At 41.6% G+C, this 13,056-nt stretch overlaps 2 protein-coding genes across 2 annotated transcripts; one reads left to right on the top strand and one right to left on the bottom strand.

Annotated features, from left to right (window-relative positions):
• Positions 1-513: 513 nt before the first annotated feature.
• On the bottom strand, positions 514-1,449 carry LOC112954251 (olfactory receptor 4S2). The gene has a single exon (XM_026047392.1). The coding sequence runs from the start codon at positions 1,447-1,449 to the stop codon at positions 514-516; it is 936 nt and encodes a 311-aa protein (XP_025903177.1).
• Positions 1,450-6,542: 5,093 nt separating this feature from the next.
• Positions 6,543-10,389, top strand: LOC112954256 (proto-oncogene Mas-like). The gene is made up of 2 exons (XM_026047397.1): positions 6,543-6,602; positions 9,284-10,389. The coding sequence occupies exon 2, from the start codon at positions 9,340-9,342 to the stop codon at positions 10,294-10,296; it is 957 nt and encodes a 318-aa protein (XP_025903182.1). The 5' UTR covers positions 6,543-6,602; positions 9,284-9,339; the 3' UTR covers positions 10,297-10,389.
• The last annotated feature ends 2,667 nt before the right edge of the window (positions 10,390-13,056 follow it).

The following is a 13,056-nucleotide window of genomic DNA, read 5'->3' as shown; positions in this document are numbered from 1 at the left end:
AGCTTAGTTGCTAATGCATGGATTCAGCATATGATACTGTAGTACTCATAAGAGAGCATTTAGTGAAAAAAAGCCCTCAGTGCAATTGTTTCCAGCAGCAGGTGACCAACAGCCTTGCAGACACCTTGGGCCATCACGTCCTAGCTGAATATATTACAGAGTAGATGGAGTTTGCCTGAAAGTTTACACCTGGGAGAGCTCTGACTAATGGGATGCTTTGCCTGGAAAATATTTGGATATTTTTGATAGCATTTATTTATTTGTTGATATTTCAATAGTGCTTGGAAGTCCCAGTCCTGGAGCTGTGCTATTCAGAAAGGAACAGGAAGGAATCCCTGCTAGTTACAGAGTTTGCAGTTTCATTCCAATCAAAACATGAACTTTCAGTGTCTTCCTAATTACAGCTAAAACCCAACTTTTCTTCAAAAGGGACCTTTCAGTAACTTTTCCCAAGTGGAATTCTAGTGAGAGACACTTGATTTTCTCAGCTCCTGAGGAAATGCCACCACAGTTCTACACCTCACCCCTTTCACTCCTGACTTTTCTATTCCACAGTTTTCTCATGGCACTTTTCACCTCCTCGTTTCTCAGGGTGTAGATGAGTGGGTTCAGCATAGGTGTGATGACAGTGTAAAACACAGCGACCCTCTTGTCCTCGGAGAGGGAGCTGGAGGGGCGTATGTAGGTGAATGTGCACGGCCCAAAGAAGAGAACCACCACAGTAATGTGGGACCCGCAGGTGGAGAGGGCTTTTGACYGCCCTTCAGCCGTACGCCTCCTCAAGGAGAACAAGATGACCATGTAGGACAAGACCAGGATGAAGAAACAGATCAAAGCAATCATCCCACTGTTGGCAACAACAATAACGCCCACAAAATAGGTGTCGGTACAGGCCAGTTGCAGCAGGGGATGGACATCACAGAAGTAATGGTCAATTTTGTTGGGGCCGCAAAAAGGGAGCCTAGTGGTTAGAAGCGTCTGCACCATGGAGTGCACAAACCCTCCCACCCACGATCCAAGCACCATCCAGCCACACGCACGCCTGGTCATGAGCGTGGGGTAATGGAGGGGCCTGCAAATGGCAACGTAGCGATCATAGGCCATCACTGTGAGGATGAAGATCTCGGTGCAGCCGAAGAAATGTACTCCAAATAGCTGTGCTATGCAGCCCACAAAGGAAATGRTTTTCTTTCCCACAAGGAAATCGGCAATCATTTTGGGAACTGTGAAAGAAGAGTAGCAAATATCTACAATGGACAGGTAGCAGAGGAAGAAATACATAGGGGAGTTCAGATGGTGACTGCTATTAACAGTGATAATGATAAGCATATTTCCTGCCACAATAATCGTATAGAAGAAAAAAAACACCACAAAACATATTTTCTCCTCTCCTTTGTTCTTTGCAAGGCCCAGAAGTATGAATTCCTTCACACAGCTTACATTCTCCATGTTGATTGCCACTTGGGTGGCAATACACAATACAGAGCCTTTAGACCTGGAAAAATAMAGACAGACACATGATCCATCAGGTTTGGTTTTTTTCATTATTAAAAAAAAAAAAAAAAAAAAAAAAAAAAAAGAGGGCAGATTAGTATTAAGCTAATGAATTGTTCTTTTTTTTTTTTTTCACAGACATTTAATTCTAAACAGTACAAAACTTGTGCCAGGCCTTTGGTGGCAAGGAGATAGCTGTACTCTGTGGTATATTCCTTAACTCTGCTCTTCCAGGACTTTGGAGGATTGACTAGGCTGATCGCCTTGACTGAAGGCTGATAGCCTTCCATGGACTAAGAACCAGGCCAGGGTCTTCCCCTTGGGCACCAGAAAGCAGATGATAATGCAGCATCTTTCTCCTCTGTCAACAAAGTCTCTGACAGCACTTTTTCTAAAATATGTGCCTTTAAGAATACCTGGAACTATTTCTCAGTTTGATAATTTATTGTATAACATCTTTGTACTTATCTTTATTTTGTCTGCACAAATCTTTGTACTTATAGATATACTTACAAGATCTTTGAATTCTTGTTTAGAAGGGAAAGCTAATTGGTCAAAGAAGTTTGGGAACCATGAGATTAAACCCTTCACAGAAAGCATAGGATCAACTAAAACCAGTCAGTCTTTTCATAAAAATATCCATTCCACAGAGTCCCTATTACTATCAAAACATTTCCAAACAACTGGTGTTAAAATGCAGCTTTTTAAGTCCTGCAGAATTACATTACAACCAGTTCTCCTCATTTGTATCGGTGATCTGTGAGGAAATCTATGGAGTTAATTCAAGCTACCTACTGAGCATTTCAGCTTGCAGCAAATTCAGGAAGTCTCATGCAAGCAAAAAAAATGATCAAGTAACCACAGGAAACACTGAAACTGAGAAGAACCCAAGATTGCTTTCCAGCTCACAAAGTAAAGCCTAGAGAGGAAATGGGGAAAGTTAGGAACTTTTCCTGTGCTTATAGCTATACTTTTTGCTAAATAAAAGGTTTTCAAGCAAAAGGGTAAAATTTACATGGATGGTTCCTTTTCAGATATTTTTTACAAGGAAAAAAAATCATTAAGACCAACATGAGATCAGTTTCTCCCTAGTCTTATGAAGTTGTGACCCTCTCTACCCCTCTTCCTTTGACTGAGAAAGGGCATAGATTTCTCAAAAAAAAAGTGATAACGATGGAATAAGCACATTGTATGGCTGTGCAGTACTAGGAGAAAATAAATATGTGGGCTCCGCTTAAGTCAGGGCATGACTTAAGGCACACCACCCCAATCCCACTGCCATACTTCTGCCAAGTAGTATGCCAAGACCAAGAGATAAGTGAACAGCAGAAACTCTGAATAACAGCAGAGGGCAAATTCCTAAGCTAAAAACAGTGTGTATCTATGAAAGGACCAACTGAAAACTCAAATAACTCAACTGCATATCTCTGTTAATAAAGGGGATTTTTTTCCCATTGCCCTGAAGCTGCATTTAATGTTTCATCTCGTCTCATCTCGTCGACTTCAATCATAAATGAATCTGTATTTAAGCTAGTCATATTAGACTTGACCAGTCAGAACTGCCTACTTATAGACGTGATGAATCATGTACTGCAGGTTCCTGTTTCTCACTGCTGRTTGTAAGAGGACTATTAGAATGACTAACCCAGTAGAGGATTCCCTCCCTTTATGCCTTATCTCTTAAAATGCCTTTCCAGCAATAGACCAGAGGCATATGACATAATGCAAGCAGTTGCAAAATAAAATACAGCTAATGTGCACTTTTAACATCTTAAAAGGGGCGAGAAATTACACCACTACCTCATTGCATGCATTCTTCCCTAAAATCTATGGTGATTATAAGAAACAAAAGAATAATATCAAAGTAATGTAACCTGGGCTGTAAAACTAGCTCTGTATATGATTAACTAGGACATTTGAAAACTTCAGTTAAAGTTTCTTTCTGTGTTTTCCCTTTTGTTCAAAAGGAAAGCAAAAGGAAGAGGAAAGAAAAATAAGAAAAGAAAGCAAAGTAAAAAGACAGACAAGCTGCAAAACTTACCGTGTCTGTCTTTAGAGATGTAATATTTTTGTGTGAGGGCTGTACAACTTTATCTCCTCAAGCTCTGTCTTCCCTGGTATTAACGTGTTAGAGCACAGAGCCTTTAAAGATCATCGAATGGCTTCTGGAAAGCTTCCAAAATTGCTCAGGAGGTGTCTTAAGCATTTAAGTACGAATCTTCAACCCTCTCTTAGGAAATCTTCCACCTGAAAGGCTCTGGGGGCTGGAGGAGAGAGGCATGGAGACTCAGTGAAGGGAATGTGTGAAAGAAAGGCCAAGGAGGAAAGTGACTTCTGTCTTGCCTCAAAAGTTTAAGAAAATATATTTTAAAGAAATTGTCATCCRTCAATGTTTTCACAACGATATCTCAAAGGAATTTCCTCCATAAGAAAAGCATAACTGAATATTAAACTGCCTTTGCATAGAACTATCCAGCTAACACTTCTCAAGAGTCGTCTGTAAAGACTCATAGTATTAAGAGTTTCCCATATATAAAGGACTACTAGGTACACTGCTTTGGCTTCCTATATTGTGGATGCTAGAACAGCCCATTTACAATCTATATATTTTCTTTTTTTTCAACCTCTGTGTATTCAAAAAAAAAAAGGGGGGGGGGACAGAAAACTTAATTAAAAAAAAAAAGTTAAAAAACTTCAAGTTTTAGGAATAGTCTCCAGCTTTTGATGGTAAAGAATTACTATCACAGTAGTCTTTTAAAGGCAGATTGGGGTCATTTCTCTCAGGAGTATTTACAATKGCTTTGTTATAGAGATAGAAGATCTCATGGTGACCCTCCAAGTCCTATCTCAAAAAAAATTTCATCACTGGAAATTCAGTGAATAAAGCCTCTTTGCAAGAATATGCATGTTTTAACAGAGGTCAGTGAATTGCAAAACAAGTTAAAAAATCCTTCATTTACAAATGTGGAAACAGATGGAGGAAGTCAGCTATTTAACGCCCATGGAAGTCTGAGAATTTAACTCTGGGTTCTTCTGTGGAAAAAATGTCTCTGTAGGCAGATCCACCTAGTCAACTTCAGAACTGGTTTTGGGATGCAATTAAGTCTGAAACAGATATCTAGCCTTTAAACAAAATAACCTTGGGCAGAAAATGCTCCGTGTCATGATGGGCTCCATCTTTCTTAACCTGGTGGTTTTAGTCAAAGGCGAAGCTATGAAATTTCAAAAAATGGAGTAAATAGACAGGATGATTTATATTAGAATATCTATTAACCAAGGCCCAGGTCAAATTCATCATTGCTCTGAACCCTACTGCGTATTTGTAGCTTATGCCTCCTGGGTGTCAGTAAGGAAATTGTCTCAATTACTGTCCTTTATTCTGTTTTGCTGATTTTTTGCTGGCCTGAAAGCAACAGAGCTAATATCTCCATCTCTTCTGCACAAAAGGCCAGCAATCTACCCAGTGAAAACAGAAATTGCCCAAACGAATGAGACTAATTACTGAAAAACAATTGTGTCAGTGAAAACAGTCCCAAACTTAAATATCCTGTTACAGTAGCCTGGAGTTTKGGGCAGTTAATGATGATTAACAGCAGGCACCACAGAAAATTGGAGTATTGGGTAAGAAGGTAAAAAACGTCTTGAAATCTTTGGGAAAGGAAGAGGAACAACAGAGGCCAGAGGCCAGAGATCAGTCCCATAGTATCTGGCCTGCTAACCTGGCATGAGTCAGGCCTGCCAGTTTCCATACCCGCGGGCACACATGGCAGCGATTTTGCTAACATCATGTTCATGTTCCTTTGTTTCCCCGGCCAAATGGACTAACAGAGGTCACAAGTCCAAATGCTGGAATTTCTGCTACCTCCTATTGCAAAATACTTCCCCGTAAGGATATGCTTACTAACAGGAAAAGAGAAGATGTTCTTCATTTTCACTCCACTTCATTTGACACCTGGTAAACGAAATATCACAGAAAGTCAGAGGTCATACTGACTGAGAAAACTGTGATTGGGCCAAGAAAAGACCATGCATAGTGAGATGAAGAAGGTTTTGCACCTGGATAGTGAACATCTCTGGTACCTTTTTTTCGTAGAGCCATGATGAAAGAGCATTGTGAGTTCAATAATGGGCAGGATAGGGACAAGGCAAAGTGTGGAAGAATGTGATGGGACTTGAAAGGGATGCAACACAGCCAGTGGTCGTCTTCACGGAGCTTGTGAAATAGGAAGCAGCTGAGGTGTGGTGAGGGATTGTGCTGAAAGACGGTATAAAGTGGCAGGTAATGCTATGGATGTTGTGTTGAAAGACCTTGTGACATCAGAAGTGGGACACTGTGTATTGAAGGGCAATACAAGGGGAAGTTGCAAAATTGTGGCTGCTGAGGTATCGTAAGCCTGACTACAGAAAATGGCCCCTATGGTAGGACAGGCTGTGTGAAGTAGTAGGGGACAATGTATAATGACAGCTTGTGCTAGGAGAGGTTTTGAGGTCATCACACCCTGCAGTGATGAGTGTGCTAAGGGAGGTTCTGCAGTGCCAGCAGACCCTCAGGGAAGGAGAAGTTGCGTTGAGGGAGGTTGTGAAACCAGCAGCAAGCACAATGGAAGAGGACTGCCAAATTCCCAGTCCATGGGCAGCAGCAGAGCATCTCCTGCAAGGTCTCTGAAACTAGAGCAGCTCATGGATGAACCTGCGAAGCAAAGAATCCGTTGAAGAGTCAAGGTGCATCTTTGGACTTGTTTCCTTTCTATCATCAGACTGTTTTGAAGGAGAAGTAGTGAGAAAGCATTTCATAAGCTATGACCATGAAAGGTTCTGTGCTGGAAGGGAAGGGGGAAGTGGCTGAAATCTAAGTGGCCTCACGCAACAAACGAGATATTTCCCCCAGAGAGCRGGAGTGGGGCTGGCTGTTCCTCAAGACGTCACACTGAAGTGGCCGTGGCTTCTTCAACGGTGTCTAAATAGCTCAGCACCGGGATTTTATTTTACAGTACAAGGATCTCATCTGGACCACCAGTCGCAGAATTCAGGTGGCAATTTTTACCAGCAGATCTACAACCGCCAGTTGCTGCAAATAGTCACTGAAATACCACAGAACCCACAAGAAGGTGAGAAATTCCTGCACGGGTGCAATGATAGCTCTGTCTGTTGCTTTCTGCCATGATTTTGGAGATATGGTGAAGGGGAAGGGAGGAGAGAAAAGAGTTGGGGGAAAGTAGATCAAACATTTTCTTCTTCTACAGGTTAGAAATTGGCTATAGGTACACAGTGGTTTTGATCATCTTCAAGATAAGGAGATCTTCATTCTAGGGAACTTTTTTGCCACCAAGAAATGCTATTGCACTGCCAAAAAAAAAAATACATCTGTAATGTAAGGTGGCATTCTTCATAGATTAAGTGTAGTTTGGGTCTTAGATGATTAATTATGATTACCTAAGAAAGCACAAGTCCAAATCTATACAATAAATGTCTTGTTGTGTCACATTTATTCAGATTAATAGCTGCCACAAGAACTATACTGTACTCAGCATGTGACCTGCAGGAAGGATGTGCAATCTCCAGGGGAAGAAAGACCAGCTAGATTCAGTCTGCTGCTATTTGATGCACACTTTCACTAATTAGTTTCATTAAGGAAGCAGATTCAGATTTTGAATATGCTTTGGGGGAGGTACAAGATTAGTCTTACCAAAGTCTCATAATAGAGATGTGAGAACTGTGAGTGACTTCTTTAGCATGCTTTTGAGTGGCCTATGGAAGTCATAGGATGGTTACTTCATTTACATTATATGAAATGCAAAATTTTTGATAACTGGGTATATATCGACAGAGCTTCCATTGCAACTAGTACGACAGTACATGACAGTATATGACAGTACACTATCAGTGGTCCAGGAATCATGTTATTTAACATTATGAAATATGATTAAAAGGACAAAGTTAGGAACCTCATTATCTTTATTGATAATCTAGATGATGGAATTGAGTGCACTTTCAGCAAATTCGCAGATGATGCTAAACTGGGAGGAACAGTTGATCTGCTCAAGAGCAGGAAGGGCTCTGGATAGGCTAGATCAATGGGTTGAGACCAGCTACATGAGGTTCAACAAGGCTTAGTGCCAGGTCCTGCACTTTGGCTACAATAATTGCATGCAATGCTACAGACTTGGGGCAGAGGGGCTAGAGAGCTATGTGACAGAAATGGACCTGGAGCCAGCTGAACATGAGCCAGTAGCGTGCCCAGGTGGTGAAGAAGGCCAAAAAGGCATCCTGGTTTGTATCAGGAACAGTGTAGACAGCAGGACTAGGGAAGTAATCATTCCCCTGAACTCTGTGCACTGGTGAGGTCCCATCTCGATTATTGTGTTCAGCTTTGGGCTTCTCACTACAAGAAAGATATTGACCCCTGGAATGTGTCCAAAGAGGGTTAACGAAGCCAGTGAAGGGGCTGGAGCACAGACCTTATGAGGAACAACTGAGAGAGCTGGGCTTATTTAGTCAGGAGAAGAGGAGGCTCAGGAGTGATCCTATCACTCTCTACAACTACYGGAAAGGATGTTGTAGTAAGGTGGGGGTAGATCTCTTCTCCAAAATATCTATGAAAAATAGGACAAGAGGGAATGTTCTCAAGTTGTGCCAGGAGAAGTTCAAGTTAAATATTAGAAAAATTTTCTACATGGAAATAGTAGTCAAGCATTGAAACAGTCCACCAGAGAAGTGGTGGAATCATCATACCTGGCAGTGTGGAAGAAATAYGTAGACGAGGCGCTTAGGGACATGGTTTAACAGCAGGGTATGCATTTGCGGTTGAAGGTCTTGAAGGTCTTATCCAACCATAATGATTCTACGTTTCCGTGACATTCAACGTATTCATCCATGACCTGCATAAACAGATAAAGTGCAACCTCAACAAGTTTGCTGCTGATACAAAACTGGGAGGAGCGCCTGATACACGAGAGAGCTGTGCTGCCATTCAGAGGGACCTGGACAGGCTGCAGACATGGGTGGAGAGAAACCTCATAAACTTCAACAAGGGCAAGCGCAGGGCCCTGCACATAGGAAGGAATAACCCCAAGGCACCAGGACTGGCTGGGAGCTGACTTGCYGGAGAACAGCTCTGCAGAGAAGGACCTGGGAGTCCTGGTGGACAAGTCAGCCATGAGCCAGCACTATGCCCTTGTGGCCAAGGAGGCCAATGGTATCCTGGGTTGCATTAGGAAGAGTGTTGTCAGCAGGTCAAGGGAGATGATCCTGCTCTTCTACTTAGCTCTTTAGATTCAGCATGCTTAAATTCACATGCTGAACATCTGCGACTTTTATACACTTTTGACAATTTTCACCTCACCTAATCCTAGCTACATGAAGCAAAGGCAATTACAGCTGAACTAATATCACTGGCTTCCCTTTTTATTAAGGCAACAAACCGAGATCCTTTTCAGGTATGATCAATCTGAGTTAACATTGCTKTATTTTAACCTACTCGTTTCCCACAAGTGACTTTAAAAGCAAGCTCAAGAAATAAACTCAAAAACACACACATACATTTCAGTCTAGCCTTTCCTATATCCACCACGTAGTCTGGCCTCAGATGTGGCATTCTGAATGGCAATCAAAGCTATGTGCTCCAAGTACAAATAGAATAATCCTTCCCTGAATCTAATAAGATCCCTTCCCTGAATCTATTAAGATCCCTTCCATGAATCTACAAAGAGTAGGAAGATATTGGAAACACCACCAGATGATCATGAGAGAAAGTCACGTCAACTACCACATGTCTCCTTTCTGCTTACAGGTCTGCATGACATCTGAGCAAGCGAGAGGTCACCACTCCAAAGTGAAACGCTCACTATGAGCACTGCTGTAACTACATCCAGCTTCCTCCCAAATACAACTGGCCTGGCTCATGGGACTAATATCAGTGGGGCTGTGCAAAAGGCAGAGCCATCCTATGCTGTCCTCAAGTTCATGGAGAGCTTCTGCCTCATCAGTTCTGCCTGTGGGATGGTGGGGAACGGCATGGTCCTCTGGTACCTTGGCTTCCGCATCCGGAGGAACCGCTTCACCGTCTACATTCTGAACCTGGCTGCTGCTGACTTTGGGTACCTGCTCTGCATCGCCATTGAAACAGTTCAGTACCTGATGCAGTTCAACGTGGGCGTGCAGTTTAGCATATTCCTCTTCCTGGATCTTTTCATGTACGGGACTGGCTTGTATCTCCTCACAGCCATCAGCATTGAGAGGTGCCTGTCTGTTCTCTGTCCCATCTGGTGCCGAAGCCACCGCCCAAAGCACCTGTCCGGCATCATCTCTGGCCTGCTCTGGTGCATCTCCCTTCTGCTAAACACGCTGGGCTACATTTCTTGCACGGTTCGCCCCTCGAGCAACTGCCACRTACTCCTCATCACCACCGGAGTCCTGGACTTCCTMTTCTGCACACCTCTCATGCTGGTGTTCAGCCTCACCCTCTTCCTCAAAGTCAAGTGCAGCTCACAGAACCTCCAAACGGGGAGGCTCTTCACGGTCATTATGCTCACCGTCCTCTTTTTCCTCATTTTCGCTGTTCCTCTCAGCATCCTTATCCTCTTTGACTTCTGGGGCTATAAATTCCTCTACTCTCCAGAAATTGGTTTTGTGCTGTCCTGTGTTAACAGCAGCCTCAATCCAGTCATTTACTTCATGGTGGGCAGCTACAGGGATCGGAGGATTCGGCTCACCCTCAGGCTGGCCTTCCAGAGGGCCTTTGAAGATTCAGCAGATGACAAGGATGAACGGGAAACTCACGAAACAATAACTATGTCCTCTTAATACCCTGCTGTGCCTGATATGAATTCCTACTCTGGAGCTGAAGTTTGGCGTTTTACGGAATCAAGGAWATCTGAAAGACTGGGTGGAATTCCTCTCCCCTCACCTTAGATGTCTTCACTGCAGACTTTCCCCCTTTAGTAGCGTCCTTAAGCTCCCCCAGCAATCAGTGGAAACCAATAAGCACCTCTGGTACAGAATTCATCTGACCTGAGTTGGTTTCCTCCTTCAAGAGCTTCAAGAGCACATTGAAGAGCACATTGATGACCTTCTCTTCAAGATCATCAAATGATTTTAATTTGATTAGAAAACTTCTGCATTTCGTGAAAGGAATTCCACCCAGAGTTTTCAGCTCACCAAATAACTCCATCTTTCAGAGCACAAAACTGATATTCATAGATTCTCAGTGACTTTTTTGATTGGGTTTCTGAAAACAAGATGGGATCCAACCTCTTTCTAGTGAAAGCAGCAGCAAAAATCCTGGAAGAAGTGTCCATGTCTCTTTACTTTAAATACTTGTATTTCAGCAACACACGCAACCCTTTGCGGTTGATATATTGTAGAATTCTTTGTTTTCTAACGTGAAAACTTTGGAGAGCCGAACAGTTTGTGTTCTAGAAGTGCCTTTCTTCTGTTAACCAGGAGGGTTTCATATGAAACCTTAATGAAAAAGGGCTACAGCCCCTACCAATTACCTCGTAATTGAGTGTGCATCTTCTCTCTTCTTTGAATTTCAGGAAAGTTAAGGAATGGACCTCTATGTTATTTAGTTTCCTCCAGCACAGAAGAAAGTATCTGCGTCTTCATACAGTATGCTTTAATTGCTTTTCTTCCTTTAAAAATGACAGACAATAAGAAGCTATGGWGGCTATAATTTCTTGAGGTAACACGTGAAAATTCAATGATAAGAAAACCTTACAAAACAGAAGGAAATAAATGCCACAATTTCTAGCACCTCTTCTTCAGAAACCCAGTCCACTGAAATGCTAGATATGATTATTGGAAATGCTGTAGTATCGGTCCATGTAATACTTTCATCTAAAATAATACGCTTTTTAACTTGAATTGATGGAAAAGTAAAAAACAGGTAGTTTTCTTTAAGAATCTTTATGAATTTCCTGTTTGTTTGTTTGTTGTGTTTTTCCTCTTAAAATATTCTCCTAAAATGAGGCTGCTGCACTCTTCTATTATGTATTCCTTACTTTCTGTGCAATTGCCTTTTTATCAATATTGAAAAGCACTACTTAAAAAGCAGTGGTTCAGCCTAATAATGACCATGGTTGCTTCTTGCTTCCTGTTTACATACTCTGAAAGCTAAAATCTGACTTCCATTTCTACTGTTCTTTCATTATTTATGCGTTTCTCTGCAATACACAGAGGTAATTCAGATTTGATCTATGTCATCAACTATTTTTAGCGGTGTTTTTCTTCTTCTAGCTTCTAYTGGTGAAAGTAAAATGGTATCAACTTATCACAAACCACTTTAGAAATACTTTTTTTTTTTGTATTTGTAATGACTTTATCATTGGGAGAACTGAAAATCATATTCTTTATTACATAAGTGGCTGAAAAGTGTTATTAAGAAAAAAAAAGTATTAAAAACTAAGCATTACTGCGTTCAGAAGAAGCCTTCAAGTGATGAAAAACTACAGAACATAACCTGTTAAAATAACTTCCCATCCTGATAGTTTCTTACATATACCCATGAAGAAGACATGTGGAATTTAGTGTAACCAAACCCTTTTCATCTCATCCAATATTGGACATTTAAGAAGTGATATCTGCATAAAAACCACCATGGCAGACCCTTTCCATCACTGATGGTAAGAGATAAGCCTTCTCAGAGGTGACATCTGATAGATGCTTGCAATATATTTCTTGTGGTCTAAAAGTTAGTGGTATGATGACTGCAAGGATAAAGGGATCATTTGCAGAATTTTCTGCCCTGAACTAATATTAAGKCAACCAGTCTGGCCTACCATGAACCGATATTAAGACAAACAGCGTGGCCTACAGTGGAGCATGGCCACACATGTGACCTGTGTTTGTCTTCTGAATTGCTCAATATCTCTCAGGGAAGATGCTAGGATATAGGATATTCTAGAAGGCCAACAACTTCAAATTGCCACCTTTTTGAACATTTAAGCCTGGTACCAACCCCTAGAAAAGTGATGTCTTATATCCCACAATTTAAAATCATGCGGAGGACATAAAACAGTTCAAACTGGCTTTTGGTAGGCCTTGTTAGTGAATCTTAAGAGACATGATAGAAACACCACWTTATGGTTATTTTCCCTGCTTTGGAAGCTTAAGTCTCAAAAGCAGTGACCTGGCCAGAAAAAAGAAGCCCTGCCAAGTAAGTGCCCAGAGGCAAGAAGCTGTAGACAAAATATTTCCCCGATCTTAAATTCTGCTTATTTTGGAGTAAGAAAGATGGTAAAGTTAGACCACAGCTTAAGTCATGATATYAGAAAATAGGTCTAATTTGGCTAATCAAAGACAATTCCTGTCTGTAGAGACAGAAAGAGGCCTTTGTTTCTCAACCACATCACACTCGAAGTCTGAGTGAGACTTGGCCATTTTGGAGCCAACACCTTGCTCCTTTTGAAGTGTGCACAAAAATCATACTTCTTTTCTGGTGTTTCTGTTGTATTACTGTAAATAAATTGCCTTTTTTAAAGTCCCTTTCATGTTGACCTGCTAAAATATTTTAATACTATGGGGCCAAAGGTGAATGATGCGTCAGCAAATGCTGTTAGAGCC

Source organism: Nothoprocta perdicaria, unplaced genomic scaffold, assembly GCF_003342845.1.
Source record: "Nothoprocta perdicaria isolate Ctin4 unplaced genomic scaffold, notPer1 scaffold_499, whole genome shotgun sequence".
NCBI lineage: Eukaryota > Metazoa > Chordata > Aves > Tinamiformes > Tinamidae > Nothoprocta > Nothoprocta perdicaria.
This window is presented reverse-complemented; position numbering and strand designations above follow the sequence as displayed.